Genomic DNA, 15,796 nt, shown 5'->3' with positions numbered 1-15,796 from the left:
GCTCCCAATCTTTAAGCCCCTTCCAACATTATTTACTGCTAGACTAATTCTAGTAAACTTGTATTTACCAAATTAAAATAAAAACCAATCACAGTGCTGGGTGGTGGTGATGCACCTCTTTAATCCCAGCAGAGGCAGGCGGATCTCTGGGAGTTCAAGGCCAGCCTGGTCTACAAGAGCTAGTTCCAGGACAGGAACCAAAGCTACAGAGAAATCCTGTCTCGAAAATCCAAAACAAACAAACAAACAAAAAACCAATCACAGTTTAGTTTCTACTAAAATTTTGTGTTGAACGAAGTTAGTTAGGAGACTCTAGGCTCGATGGTGCGCACACACCTGTATTCCCAGGTCTCGGCAGGCTGAGGGGAAGTTCACTTAAGCTAGCCACACACCTGTATTCCCAGGTCTCGGCAGGCTGAGGGGAAGTTCATTTAAGCTAGCCACACACCTGTATTCCCAGGTCTCGGCAGGCTGAGGGGAAGTTCACTTAAGCTAGCCTGGGCAGCACAGCAAGAGTAAGCAAAGTAAACAAGAAAACATAAAGAAACCAGGAGAAACGTCTGTGTGGGAGATTTAAGTTATTACTCGATTTCTTTTAAACAGGGCAAGTATAAAAGTAACTTGCAAGGAAGGATGTTCAGAAAATATTGACAGTATTTTGTGTTAACTTTTTCTCTAATCTAATGGAAGGTTGGTTAATCAATGATGAGCTTTTTCAAACACGAGAGACCTTGACCTTTGTCTGTATCTGCCACATAGCCAAGATACTTTGTACACTTTTGAGCTGCCAGGATCAGTTGTTATACCAGATAGAATCAAGAAGTGTTTAGCTTGGAGAAGGGCACATTGGTGATTAAAGGTTAAAAAACAGACTTATTTATTTAAGGCAGGGTTTCACTATGTAGCTCTGGCTGGCATGGAGCTTGCTGTGGCCCAAGGTGGCCTTGACTTCACAGAGATTTATCTGCCTCTCTGAAGTGTTGGGGAATTAAAGGCGTGTGCCACCGTGTGAGGCAACTTTTTTCTTAAGACTCATTTACTGATTTTATGTGTATGTCTGTTTTGTCTGAATGTGTTTGTGAACCACATTCATGCATTCCCGGTAGAGTGCAGTGGATCCCGTGGAACTGGAGTTAAAGGCAGTTGTGAGCCACCATGTGGGTGCTGGGACGAGAACCTGGGGCCTCTGGAAGAGCAGCAAGTGCTCTTAAGTGATGAGTCATCTCTCCAGCCCCAGAATTTCAGTTTTATAAGATGAAAATTTAACATCCCTGTTCTACACAGTTAAAAGTAGTTTGGGTGATGAAGTTTACGTGGATGGGGTTTTTGTTGTTTTATGTTTTGAGGTAGGGTCTCATGAAGCCCAAGATGGACTAGGAACTCACTATGCACCTGAGGACAATCTTCAGCTCTCGATCCTCCTGTCTCTACCTCCCAAGTGCTGATACGGTGTACACCTCTATATCTGGCTGTACTCTGTATACCTTAACACACTGAAAATACTGGAGAAGATCTTAAAAATGTATAGGATTGTTTTGTGCTTACACCCAGAAGGTAAGAGATTACTCAAAGATTCTATTTTTATCCCACCCCAAACAAGCATTTAACCTTCTTAGCTATCACCATGGCAGAGATGAATTCAATTCGCTGTGCCATAAATGGTTCTCAGAAAGAACCAGGTTACTGTTGTCCCATCCCTTAGGAACTTGACCATTTGACAGTGTTTGCCATCGTTCACTCTTTATCTGCTGGACCTTCTCTGCTGTAGGCTGCTGTGACCCTTTGCCTGATTTCTGAGTGAATCCTCACTGGCTCCCAGACCTCTAAATAAAGTCTTTCAAGGGACAGACACTGCCCTGTCTTCTCTTCTCTATAGTCTACTCCAGGACTTCAACACTCCTTTTTTCTGTTGGTGGTTGTTACTCCACTGGATCGATCCCTGTGAGTTCTAGACCCTCCTATCCTCCTGCCTCTGACATCACAGACTCCCCCAACTGACTGCAGCTGAGGTAGACCACCTGGGACTGCAGCTGAGGTAGATCACTTGGGACTGCAGCTGAGGTAGACCACCTGGGACTGCAGCTGAGGTAGACCACCTGGGACTGCAGCTGAGGTAGACCACCTGGGACTGCAGCTGAGGTAGATCACCTGGGACTGCAGCTGAGGTAGATCACCTGGGACTGCAGCTGAGGTAGACCACCTGGGACTGCAGCTGAGGTAGACCACCTGGGACTGCAGCTGAGGTAGACCACCTGGGACTGCAGCTGAGGTAGACCACCTGGGACTGCAGCTGAGGTAGATCACCTGGGACTGCAGCTGAGGTAGACCACCTGGGACTGCAGCTGAGGTAGACCACCTGGGACTGCAGCTGAGGTAGACCACCTGGGACTGCAGCTGAGGTAGATCACCTGGGACTGCAGCTGAGGTAGATCACCTGGGACTGCAGCTGAGGTAGACCACCTGGGACTGCAGCTGAGGTAGACCACCTGGGACTGCAGCTGAGGTAGATCACCCATACTCCCTCTTCCCACTTTACTCTTCTTCACCTTAGTCATTTCCAGTTATCCCCAAAACTCCCAAGATAGCCTTTCTACCCTCTTTCCATGTCCCCCAACCCAGCAACCAAGTCTGTAGATTCTGCTTTTGTTTTGAATCTGTTCCCTTCTTTTCATTCCCATCAGCAGACTGCGTCCAGGCCGCTGTCACTTATGCCCGGACCACTGCAGCAGCCTCCTACCCGTTCTCTTCACTTGCTTTCATGTCCCCTCTCTGAATCATTCTGCACACTGTTGGCAGGACTGTCAGGACACACCCTTCTGCTTTATTCTGCTGTCTCTGTGGATTCCCAGATTCCTAGCTTTGTGTGCCTGTGTCTTCTGTCCAGCTCTCCACCTTCAGGCCATATCATTTTCTCCCCGCTTGCTGTGTTGGTCACTCTGATTTTCCTTTATTTCCTTTTATCCCCAGCTTTCTGCCCTTGAGATCATGGCAGCTTAGTGTTCAGACCTTACCTCTCAGATCATTCCTTGAACACTATTGCCTTGCATGTTGCAGGCAATTGCTAGATGTTGCTTATGTGTTTAATGGCTGGTGTTTTCTTTCCTTCCTTCCTTCCTTGCTTGCTTGCTTTCTTTTTCTTTCAACAGGATTTTACTGTGTATTCCTGGAATCCCCTATGTAGACCAGGCTGGCCAGAGATCTGCCTGCTCCTGTCTCCCAAATGCTGGGATTAGAGGCATGCACCACTATGCCTAGCTAGTTCTTTTTTCTGAGACAATGTCTTACTAGGTAGCCCAGGTTAGCTTGAAACTCACTATGTAGCCAAGGTTGGCCTTGAACTCAATCCTCCAGACTCTGTCTCCTAAGAACTGGGATTATAGGCTCTGCCACCGTACCAATTTAGATAGTTATGAAATGACTGAAAGAAGATGGGAGTGTAGCTCATTGGGAAAGTCGTGCTTAGCATGTACTAGATCCTGGGTTCAATTCCCACAGAGAGAGATAGAAGATAGATAGATAGATTGATGATAGATTGATAGATAGATGAAAGATAGAGGATAGATAGAAGATAGATGATAAGGGGAGAGAGAAAGGGAGGAAGGAGTGATGATGGAGCAGCTGTGTCTCCCTCCTGTGACTTCCTGGCTCCCCTGCCTTCACCAGTCTGTGCTGGTCTCTCAGGAATTTCCTAACAGCTGACAGCTGAACACTGACTGCTACCTCCGACCTAACAACATTCACGGCTGTTACTGTTTTCCACAGGCTGCACACTGCTAGGTGCTTCTCAGGCTCTTGTTTTAATTCTGCAAAGCCACTGGTACTCTTTTTCCTCCCTCCCGTTGTGCAGTGGGATGAAGTCCAAACTTGGTGGGGGTGGGGATGGTTTGTTTATTTGTCTGTTTTTTGTTTTGTGATGAGGGTCCTTAAGCATGCTAAGTGCATGTTCTACCACTGAGCTACACGCCAACCCTTAAAACTGAAATGTAATGGGTTGGGGGCTGTAGCCGTGGCCTCTCTCGCCCCTCTGCTATAGCCGTGGCCTGCCTCTCTCCTCTGCTGTAGCTGCGGCAGCCTTCTATCTCCTTTGGCTTTCTTGTATTTCCTTCTTCACCTTTATACCTAAGTTCCTTCGGGCTTACATTGGCTTCCCCGCTGAAACTCTTTGTAGGGCTGGTTCATTTAGCAGTTGAAGATGTAATGGAAACTATCGCCTCCCTAGAGGGACTCTCGGTGACCACTATCCACAGTAGCATGCCTGACTGAATGCCTCTCTCTAGCCATTCAGCTGCTCTGCTTTCAGCAGGTAGCTGTAGCTTTGTGTGCTTGTTTGTTTTGTCAAAGGTCTCTCTGGCATATAAGTTTCATGAGGGTAGCTTCTCTTCACCTAGTGAGAACTCAGTATTTGTTGTGGGATGGGAGTTGGGTAATTGTTTTATATACTTACTAAAGATTTTCTTTAGGTCAGATTTGCAACATCTCTTATTGGGCCTTTTGAGAGTTACTGTTACGTAGATGTTAAAACCCAGGTCCCTCTGTGAATCCCAGAGCTGACACTGATTCCTTCCGCAGCTCCCGAGCACACCAGATCGAGGCTGCGCCCACCAGCTCTGCAGTTGATGGGTTCAAGGCAAATGTTGTCTTTAAGGAGATCGAGAAGAAGCTCGAAGAGGTGAGAGACGAGTTGGGGCTGGGAGACGCACAGTTTCCTCTGATGCTGACAGTAGCAGAAGGTGACCTCTCATTTCACGTGCTGAAAGTCTGCGTTTCAGAATCCTGAGTGTCTCATACGCCTTCTTGGTATTTCTAGTAAGACTGCGTTTTGAAAATGTATGCATCTCCAGATCTGTTTTGTTTTGTGTTTTGAGACAGGGTTTCTCTTTGTAACCCTGGCTGTCCTGGAACTCACTTTGTAGACCAGGCTGGCCTCAAACTCACAGAGATCCACCTGCCTCTAATTCCCAAGTGCTGGGATTAAAGGTGTGTGCCACCACTGTCCAGCGCACATCTCTAAATTTGATTGTAAAGACTGTAAATAATGTTTAAAATCATTTCCATTTTCGTCTTCTTTGTCAGGAAGATATCCAGTTGTGGGTATAGTATAGTTCAGATGTAAGAAGCCTCATTTTGATATAACCTTTATTTTTATTTGTCTTTTTGAGGCATATTGCTTGCTGGCTACAAACACAGCAGTCCTTCTGCCTCAGCTCTGAAGTACTGGGTTTGACAGGGTAGATATCATATTCAGCTTTATAATTTCTTTCTGAATTAAAGAGATTTTATATAAAATCATTTTAAATGATATTGGAAATGAATATTTAAGTCTATATGACTTCTTTATTACTATTTATTTTTATTATCATGTACATATTAGGTTCCATAATGGCATTTTCAAACATTATTTGTTTGTGTTGTTTCTCTTGTCTTTATCCACCTTTTCTCAGAATTATTTTTAAAATGGAATTATTTATTGGCTTTTCCCCCCTTGAAATGTGCCTCATATAGTTCATGCTGGTTTCTAACTGGCTAAGGATGACCTCCCCTCCTGCCTCCATAGCATGTGCTAGGGTCACAGGTGTGCACCACCTCCATAGCCTGTGCTAGGGTCACAGGTGTGCACCATCTCCATAGCATGTGCTAGGGTCACAGGTGTGCACCACCTCCATAGCCTGTGCTAGGGTCACAGGTGTGCACCACCTCCATAGCCTGTGCTAGGGTCACAGGTGTGCACCACCTCCATAGCCTGTGCCAGGGTGACAGGTGTGCACCACCTCCATAGCCTGTGCTAGGGTCACAGGTGTGTACCACCTCCATAGCCTGTGCTAGGGTCACAGGTGTGTACCACCTCCGTAGCCTGTGCCAGGGTCACAGGTGTGCACCACCTCCATAGCCTGTGCCAGGGTGACAGGTGTGTACCACCTCCATAGCCTGTGCCAGGGTCACAGGTGTTCACCACCTCCATAGCCTGTGCCAGGGTCACAGGTGTGCACCACCTCCATAGCCTGTGCCAGGGTCACAGGTGTGCACCACCTCCATAGCCTGTGCTAGGGTCACAGGTGTGCACCACCTCCATAGCCTGTGCTAGGGTCACAGGTGTGCACCACCTCCATAGCCTGTGCTAGGGTCACAGGTGTGCACCACCTCCGTAGCCTGTGCTAGGGTCACAGGTGTGTACCATCTCCATAGCCTGTGCTAGGGTCACAGGTGTGCACCACCTCCATAGCCTGTGCTAGGGTCACAGGTGTGCACCACCTCCATAGCCTGTGCTAGGGTCACAGGTGTGTACCACCTCTGTAGCCTGTGCTAGGGTCACAGGTGTGCACCACCTCCATAGCCTGTGCTAGGGTCACAGGTGTGTACCACCTCCATAGCCTGTGCTAGGGTCACAGGTGTGCACCACCTCCATAGCCTGTGCTAGGGTCACAGGTGTGCACCACCTCCATAGCCTGTGCTAGGGTCACAGGTGTGTACCACCTCCGTAGCCTGTGCTAGGGTCACAGGTGTGCACCACCTCCATAGCCTGTGCTAGGGTCACAGGTGTGCACCACCTCCATAGCCTGTGCTAGGGTCACAGGTGTGCACCATCTCCATAGCCTGTGCTAGGGTCACAGGTGTGTACCACCTCCATAGCCTGTGCTAGGGTCACAGGTGTGCACCACCTCCATAGCCTGTGCTAGGGTCACAGGTGTGCACCACCTCCATAGCCTGTGCTAGGGTCACAGGTGTGTACCACCTCCATAGCATGTGCTAGGGTCACAGGTGTGCACCACCTCCATAGCCTGTGCTAGGGTCACAGGTGTGCACCATCTCCATAGCCTGTGCTAGGGTCACAGGTGTGTACCACCTCCATAGCATGTGCTAGGGTCACAGGTGTGCACCACCTCCATAGCCTGTGCTAGGGTCACAGGTGTGCACCATCTTACACAGCTTTAGTTTGCAGTTTTCAAAGTCTTTTTGTAGTTGCTACTCGCTTCTTGTAAGAAAGAATTCTAATTTAAAAAAAAATTCATATTATACAGGAACACATAAAAAAGAAAATTTTTTTTAGGTAGCTGCAAAGATGGCTACAGAGACAGTTAAGAGCACTGTCTGCTCTTGCAAAGGACCAAGGTTCCCAGCGCCCACATGGTGACTGGAAATTGGAGTGGGTAGCTCCAGTTCACCGGGATCTCGCACCCTCTTCTGGACTCTGCAGGAACCAGGCACATGTGCAGTGTACCTACATTAAATGCCGCCAGAACATTTACACATATTAGAATCTGACACCCTCACTCAGACATATATGCAGGCAAAACACCAGTGCATATCAAAGAAATAAATAACTTAAAAATCTATATCTAAATTAATTAACAATGTTATTAAAAATAATTTTTTTAATGAAAAGGAAAATGTCAAAATTTCCCAATTGAAAGCTGCCATGTGGTGCTTGGAATTGAACCCAAGTCTTCTATAAGAACAAGTTGGGTTTTTTTTAAAGATGTATTTATTTATGTATGTCTATGAGTGTTTGGTTTGCATGTATAGCTGTACTCCAGAAGAGGGCATCGAATCCCGTAGGATTACAGTTACAGATGGTTGTGAGCTACCATGTGGGTGCTGGAAATTGAACCCAAGACCTCTGGAAGAGCAGCTAATGCTCTTAACAGCTGAGCCATCTCTCCAGCCCCCCTTAATTAGTTCTCTATAGGTAAAAGTCATACGAAGGCAATCAAAAAGAGGCACTCTTAGACAAGATTAGATATTTATTTCATTGTTTGAAATGTAGAAGTCTTTTGGGATCTCATTATTGATTTTAGATTTTAGACCAAACCAGACACAGTCACCATTCAGGTCACACACCTGATTCAGGTCACACACCTGAGAAAGTGATTAAAATGACTGAGCTAAACAAAAGGAGCCAAGGCCTTTGGGCTGGCATTAAATCCTGGTAGAGCCACAGAGGGGAAGATGAGCACAGTTTATATGTCCCTTAGTGTAGGGCTGAGGACTTCTTATCACCCGGCTGCGCTATGGCTGGCGTGCCTTTCCCTAGAGCCTTTCAGGGCTGGAGCGCACGGTGGATGACAGGGCCCTGCGACAGGAGCTGCAGGACCATCAGGCTGTCGTCTAGGCGCATGACCTCATTCTGTTTTCACTGTAGTATGCTTTGTGGCCCTGCGTATAGGTCCTTAGCATGCTTTTCAGCGCGTTGTACATGTTTGCACATATGTGCCATGATTTATTTAATTGGCCTCTTATGACTATCAGATGATATTCAGTTCTACAAGTGCAGCATTGCTGTTATAAGTTTCCTCCTGTACTTCAAGTCCTAAGTAGTTTAAATAATTAAGGACAAAATTGGGTACTTAAATATGTGCATTTTATGTTTTCGTCTAGCTTGCCAGATTCCCACCAAAAAGAGAATAATAATTTGCAGATTTACTTACAATTCAGGAGAATAACTGCTTTTTTTCTCTCCACCTTCTCCAATACTATATTGGCTTATTATATAAAACTCCTGCCATCCAAGTCAGAAGATAGCTCCCTACTGTGTTTGGAATGCCTTTCACTGCTAAGTGTCCACTGTAAAGTGAGGAACTCCATGAGGACTTAGTTCAGAGGTCAAATAGGAGATTGGGTTAGCAATTACTGAGGCTGGCCATGGACCCATCATGGAGGACTTCCCTGCTGGAGTTAACAAAGAGGTGCTGTTTCAGTTTCACGCTATGCTTTTAGCGGTGCAAGCTTATGCCTCTTGCTCTCATTTTAATTCCGTACCCCTTCATAACCTTATCCCTAGTCTGCTTTTGCCTTCCCACGATTGTCAGTTTCCTCAGTTTGCAGCGCTGGAAAGTGAAAGTCTGGACTCTTTGTCAATTAATGCATTTTCTGCCTCGGTGGAGACAACCTCGCACGAGGTTTTATTTCCATCTTTGTCTTTCTTAGCAATGTTCCACTGGTGTTCTTTGAGTTCTGGCCTCATGTTTTTGTCCTGTTGTGTTTACAGCAGCACCTACTCCCTGACCTTCGTGCCGCCAGAAGCACTTTTCCTCCCATAAGAGGCTCTTAGGGTTTCTTGGAAATAATGATCTCCAGTTTTGCAACTGCATTTTTTTTTCTCTTTTAACTCTCTTACCCACTTTCACTCCCATTTCAAATGAAAGTGTCCTGTGGACTAAAGAGTATGGGGGTGTGTAAGAGGGCCAGTTGGTGAGTTAGCGCCCACCTGTTTTAAGTGGTGGGGTAAATGAGACTGCAGGGATTTCTCGGGCAGTTGGAGGGTAGAACTTCTAAACACTTGCTGGGCTTGCCCCGCTGTATGTAACTCGGTGGTGTCTGCTCCTGGCCGACTGGTGAGGCACTCAGTGAGCAGACAGACAGATTTCCCTGCTGTGTGTAATTCAGTGGTGTTCTGCTCCTGGCCAACTCATGAGTGAGCAGACACATCTGTAAACGGTCATTCACTGATCACTGGCCCCACAGGAAACCTGGCTTGAGTTTAATCTTTAGAACTGAGGAGGGATGCACCTGTGACTACTGAGAAACGTAGGTGCAGACTAAATACTTTAGAACAGCTTCTTTGCTGTAAGACCCATGGCTGCCTTCTGGTAGGCTAGAGGGTAATAATAGTGAAATAAGAAAGGATGATTTTCTCTATAAGAAACAGAACAACACACCCAATGGACTGACTAATAAAAGGTAACACTCAGGGTGAGGATGCAGAGAAATTTGAACCCCTGATCACCTTGCTAGGGTTGGAGTATCGGTGTAACTACTTTAGAAAAAATGGTTAGTTCTTTGAAGATTCAAGCAGCACCCAATGACCCAGCAATCTCCTTCTAGCTACCTAGCTAAGAGAAAGTAGAGCTTTTGTCCACATCAAAACGTGGGGAGAGTGCACATGGGTCCTGGGAATTTGCTGGCCAGCCAGTCTAGCTGAAATCTTGAACTCTAGGCCCAGTGAGAGACCTTGTCTCAAGAAGGTGGAAGCTGGGTGTAGTGGAGCACACCTTTAACCCCAGCACTTCGGAGGCAGAGGCAGGTGGATCTCTGTGAGTTCGAGGCCAGCCTGGTCTATAGAGTGAGATCCAGAACATTCAGGGCTACATAGAGAGACCAAAAAAAAAATAGAAAAATTAAAAAGAAGCAAAGTAGAAAAGTAGGTGAGAGTCACATCAGCCTCTAGCATCCACGTGTGCCTGCATGAGTGAACACCCCTTCCCCCCGTGTGTAAACAGCATATACCACAGACACACATGCACACAGCACAACACAAACATAAACAAACAAGATAAGCCACATTCTGTAGAATATTATCTGACTGTAGAAAGGAGAGCAGAGTGATCCTGGCTGATCCATCATGAACCTTGAGAATATGCTAAGTGAGACAGACCACTCACAAAAGAACACACCGTATGGTTCTATTTATAGGAAATGTTCAGAATGAGCCGGTTTATAGAAACAAAGTAGGCTTGTGGTTTTCAGAAGCTAGTCTCAGAAAATGGTGGCGGACTGCAAATGGGTGTCAGTTTCCGTGAGAAAATGAGTGTGTTCTGCAAGAGTGATGTGGGTGGCACATTGTATGTTCGTCACTCTCCCCATTTCTGTGGCCGCATTCTTGACACCGCAGTTGAAGGAGAGAAGGATTTGTTTTGGCTCATGGTTTAAGAAGGGCACAGTCTGAACATGATGAGAAGGCCTGATGGCAGGAGCGTGAGTCACATCACATCTGCAGCCAAGAGCAGATTCGAGCAGAATCTCTTTTTATTTGGTCTGGGATCCCAGCACATAGGACGATGCCACGCACATCCAGGGTGAGGCTTCTCTCCTCAGTTAAACCTCTGGAAATGCACTCACAGACTGTGAGACGATTCTAATTTCTGTCAGGTGGTAATGAAGATTAACTGTTGTGTGCCTCTTAGAGTGTACTAAAGAAAAGTTACCAAACTGTGGGCCCTAACAGAGTGAGTCTTGTAGGATCTAAATCATACCTCAGTTGCTGTTACACACATGCGAGAGAGAGAGAGAGAGAGAGAGAGAGAGAGAGAGAGAGAGAGAGAGAGAGAGAGAACACAAATGTGGGCTGTAGTTCCCGTGGTTCTGCACACATAGAAACAGAGGTTAGCATGTGGTACCAGCTGCTGTAAATCCCTCCAGGGAAATAAGCCTTTGAGTATTTCAGGTGCTAATTACAAGGTCTGAACACAGTGGCCACTTTAATCTCTGTTAAGGGAATGAACAGGGAGGAAGAACCCTTGATATACCAACTACTGCAGGGATGTTTTAATTCTGAAATGAAGAAGGAGAATCTACAGGAGAACTCTAAAACTAACTAGTCCCAGAATAAGCATAAAAAATTAGCATATTGTCTATGTATCTGTAATATTTTAGCCATAAAATATAATGAAAAGTGTATTATTAATAAGAGCATTATAAAATGCCTAGGAATAAATGCATCCAGAAATGTTGCTGGGTATGGTCACCCTTGTTTATAATCCTAGCACTGCTTAGGAGGCTGAGGCGGGAAGATTGCTTCAAATCTAAGATCAGCCTAAGTAACCCAGTAAAACCATGTGTTGGAAAACGAAACACACACACACAAAAATATAAAAAAAAATATTTTTTATAGAAAAATAAAAGGGAGGTGGGTGGTGGTGGTACTCGTCTTTAATCCCAGCACTTGGGAGGCAGAGGCAGGTGGATCTTTGTGAGTTCAAGGCCAGCCTGGTCTACAGAACAAGTTCCAGGACAGGCTCCAAAGCTACAGAGAAACCCTGTCTCGAAAAACCAAAAAAAAAAGAAGGGGGGCCAGGACATGGTGACACATTCCTTTAATCCCAGAATTCAGGAGGCAGAGGTTATTGTGGTTAGAATAGTACATGCTCCCCACCTCTTTTTGATTAGGTTCTCATTAAGTAGCCTAGGTTGTCCTAGAACTCACGTGCTCCTCCCCACCCCAGGCTGGCCTTGAACCTCCTGTCTCAGCAGGATTACGTCACACAGGCCATCACGCGCCCACTTTCCACCTCCACCCCCACTGGATTCAGAGTGACTCTGTATAGCCCTGACTGTTTTGGAACCTGCATATATAGACCAGGCTGGCCTAGAACTCACAGAGATCCATCTGCCTCTACCTTTTGAGGGACAGAATTAAAGGATTACACTACCACGCCAGCCATCACATCTGTTTCTAAAACTATGTGTGGGGAAAAAAAGATAGACTTCATACCAGCTGTGGTTTTTTTCTTTATATGGTAAAATTAGAAATGACTTGAATTTTCTTCTTTTTCCTTATCAATATTTGTTAATTTTTCTATAATGAATGTATTTCTTCTCTAAAGAAAAAGATTTCAAAAAAATTAATTCTGCTGCTTTGGGCTTCCTTTTTTAAAGTGAATTTATTTTTGCATTGGTTTATTTTATTTGGATGGGTGTTTTTGCCTATATGCATGTCTTTGTACTGTGTGCATGCCTGGAGCCCATGGAGGCCAGAAGAGAGTGTTGGCGTCCCTGGAGCTGGAGTTACAGATAATTGTGAGCCGCTATGTGGTTGCTAGGAATTGAACCTGGCTCATCTGGAAGAACAGCCACCTTTTAGCCACTGTCCACCTCTCCACACTCTGGTTTTCTTTTTTATTTTTTATTAGAAATTTTATTTACCGTTAGTGTCTGTGTGCATGATCTGGGAGAGGGGTGTGTGTGCCACGACACACCTGTGGAAGTCAGAGGACACCTGTGGAGCCTGTTCCTCCTCCTACCTTCATCTTGGGCTCTGGGGATTAGACTCTGGTCATCAGCAACACTGAGCCACCTCCCCAGCCCCTGCTTTTCTTTAGAGCTGGATGCACATGCCGCTGTCTCCTCTCATTGTCTGTGCTGCCAGCAGCACCTGTGTCTCTGTGCTCCCTTTATTGGATGGTTTAGTCAGGGTAGAAGACTGCCAGCCTGTGCTTTGATCCCTCGCTGCCTTCATCCTGGTGCCTACAGCAGCGTTGGGGGCCACAAACGTTGAGGAGTGGGGATGAAGTGAGAAACGCAGAGGACTGAGAAGAGAAACCTGCCCGCCAGAGATCGCTGTGACGCTTTCTGTGTTAGGCGATTGCATTCCCAAGATCCCAAATTAAGAGGCAAATAAAATATTATTTATATAATTCCTTATACTAAGACAGAAATTGAGCTTTCAAAGAAAATTTTGGTTTCAGAATCACTTTAAGTTTTGATTGTGGGGAACCAAAATTAGGAGTTAAGGAACTGACTTTGGATCAAAGGCTGGCGTGTGTACATTTAGACAGGCTAGAAGGAATCTCAAACCGCTGAGGCAAACCAATGCACTCTCACCAGAGGATGCTGCCATGCCTTTGACCCCTTCTTTTCTCAGAGTTGACAGATGGGAGAATTATTGCCCTACTTTCCTGAGTAAAGAGCCTACGGGAGTCTGGGGATTCTGCCGCCCTGGCTGCTCACATGTACCTGTTAAAATATTGATTTAAAGCCAGAGGAAGAGACGTAAGGTAACTCCCTTTGTTACTTCTGTTCCAGGAAGGGGAGCAGTTCGTGAAGAAAATCGGTGGTATTTTCGCCTTCAAAGTGAAGGATGGCCCAGGCGGCAAAGAAGCCACCTGGGTGGTGGACGTGAAGAACGGCAAAGGGTCGGTGCATCCCAACTCAGGTCAGTGCCATAGTGACTTCACTTAGAGCAGTGACAAGTTCACAGGGGCTTTCAGCAGGGGAAATTAGAGTCTGCTTTGGTGTCCCCACAAAGGCCTGCGGTAGAGGTTACAAATCTTGAAAAGATTGCTCTATCCTTGGGAAGAGATGTAGGTTCAGACCCTCTGCAGAGTTGGGGGAACTCCACATAAGAGATCCTAGTCTTTGACTGGACGTAGACACATCTGGCTTGATCACTTCAATTTTGACTTTGGTCTAGTTATTTAACCTCTCTGAGTGTCTAAGTAGGGCTTCTATTGCTGTGATGAAATGCAGGGACCAAAAGCAACTTGGGGAGGGAAGGGTCTATTTCACTAACAGTTCATATAAAGCAGTGAGAGCAGGAACTCAAGCAGGGCAGGAACCAAGAGGCTGGAGCTGATCCGGAGGCCATGGAGGAGGCCCACTTACTGGCTTTTTCCCCATAGTTGCTCAGCCTGCTTTCTTATAGAACTCAGGACCACCAGCCCAGGGATGGCCCCACCCACAGTGGGCTGTGCCCGCCTCCATCAATCACTGATTAAGAAAATTCCCCACAGGCTTGCATGCAGCCTCATCTCTTAGAGCCATTTTCTTTATCAACTTCCCTCTTTTGTCAGGTTGACTTAAATTAGCCAGCGTGCCAAGCTTCAGTTTTCTTACCTGTAAATGGCCATAAACATTGCCTGCTTCGGAGGGTATGTGGGACTGGAGAGCCTTCTCTCTTGATTAGCTTGAGATCACATTGTCCGTTGCGTGGTGGATGGTCTCAAGAGAGCCGGCCATGTTCACTAGCTCTCCTTCCTCTCATCCAGTTCTTTCTTGAACCCATTCCATCTAGCTTTTGTCCTGATCTCTCCCAGATTTGTTCTTGCTAAGGTCCCCAGTGATTGCCACCATGCTGGATACAGTTGTTAATTCCAGCCTTCATGTCACATGTTCAGGGTTTTTTGTTTTTTTTACTGGCTGTTCATTTTGACCTCTCTTGATAATTTCTCCATCTCCTAAGTTCTAGGCATCAGAGTGTTGCAAGGCTTATTCTGGTTCATTCACTCCCTGGGGATCTCATGTAGCCTCGTGTTCTGAAAACAAGTGCTGACGACTCCCAGGTTTATGTGTTGAGCATGGACCCACACTGAATCCAGAGGTGTCTGCGTAGCCTGGACACCTGTCTGAGGGCATTGTCTGCTGCTATAACAAAATACCACAGACTGGGTAAATTGTAAACAGTAAGTTTAGTTGGCTCCCTTTTTGGAGGCTGGAGCTCCACATGGAGCAGCTGCATCTGGGAGGCTTTCTTACTGTGGTCTGCTGCAGTGGAAGGTCACAGGAAGTGGGCTAAACAGGAGAAGGGTGGAAGCTGAACTCCGTCCTTGTCTAGGAGTCTACTCCTGAGGTAATCGACTCTATCTGTTGCCGAGGGCAGAGACTTCATGACCCTCAGCCCCTTTAAAAGGCTTTACCACTTAGTACTGTTATATTAGACACTAGATTTTAGTGTGTTTAGAGGGCACATTAAACCACGTCAGCACTTAACAGGTACCTTAAAGGTATTGTGTGTGTGATAGAACTCTGGACCCCTACTCCCCTTACAGCATGTACTCCTGTGGTCTGCCCTCTTCTCAATAAGCTGTGTTTTCTTAGTTCTTAGTCCAAAAGCTGTGAGGTCATCCTTGGCCCCTCTTCTTATACTCCATAATCCTGTTTTCTACCACATCCCGCTGGATCTGAGCTTTGTGTCTCTGTTCCTGTCCTTGCCCCTCACAGTTCTTCACGCAGCAGCCGAGTCGGATTTGTATCCTTCTCTGCTCAGAGCCAGCCTTCAACTCCACACAGAATCAGAGTTTCTGTGACGACACCAGACAATTTGGCCGGCTTATCTTGCTGTGTTCTCCCTCACTGGCTTTAGTAACCAGCCTCCTGTTATAACTTGAGCATGGGGTGTTCTGATTGGGTTTCTTTCTGTCTGTCCTGTCCGCCTGTGATCGTCTTCCCCAGAGAGCTTCATGGCCTCATCTTTGCCCGAAAGTTCCCTTCTCAGCGAGTGCTTTCCTGTCTACACTTATTTTCTCGAGAGTGCTCACCACTCTCATTCGCTGCTGCTCTCCCTCCCCAGAGTCGGCAAAGTAATCAT

At 46.3% G+C, this 15,796-nt stretch overlaps 1 protein-coding gene across 1 annotated transcript in view; it reads left to right on the top strand.

Annotated features, from left to right (window-relative positions):
- The window catches only part of Scp2 (sterol carrier protein 2), an 83,301-nt gene that overhangs the window by 58,983 nt on the left and 8,522 nt on the right, over positions 1–15,796 (top strand). Inside the window, exons 13-14 of the mRNA XM_075944906.1 lie at positions 4,570–4,669; positions 13,516–13,645. Coding sequence (XP_075801021.1) covers positions 4,570–4,669; positions 13,516–13,645 — 230 coding nt within the window. The remainder of the gene's footprint in view (positions 1–4,569; positions 4,670–13,515; positions 13,646–15,796) is intronic.

The sequence above is a fragment of the Microtus pennsylvanicus genome, chromosome 13, assembly GCF_037038515.1.
Source record: "Microtus pennsylvanicus isolate mMicPen1 chromosome 13, mMicPen1.hap1, whole genome shotgun sequence".
Lineage (NCBI taxonomy): Eukaryota > Metazoa > Chordata > Mammalia > Rodentia > Cricetidae > Microtus > Microtus pennsylvanicus.
The sequence above is the reverse complement of the archived record's forward strand: the minus strand, read 5'-3'. Positions and strand labels throughout refer to the sequence as shown.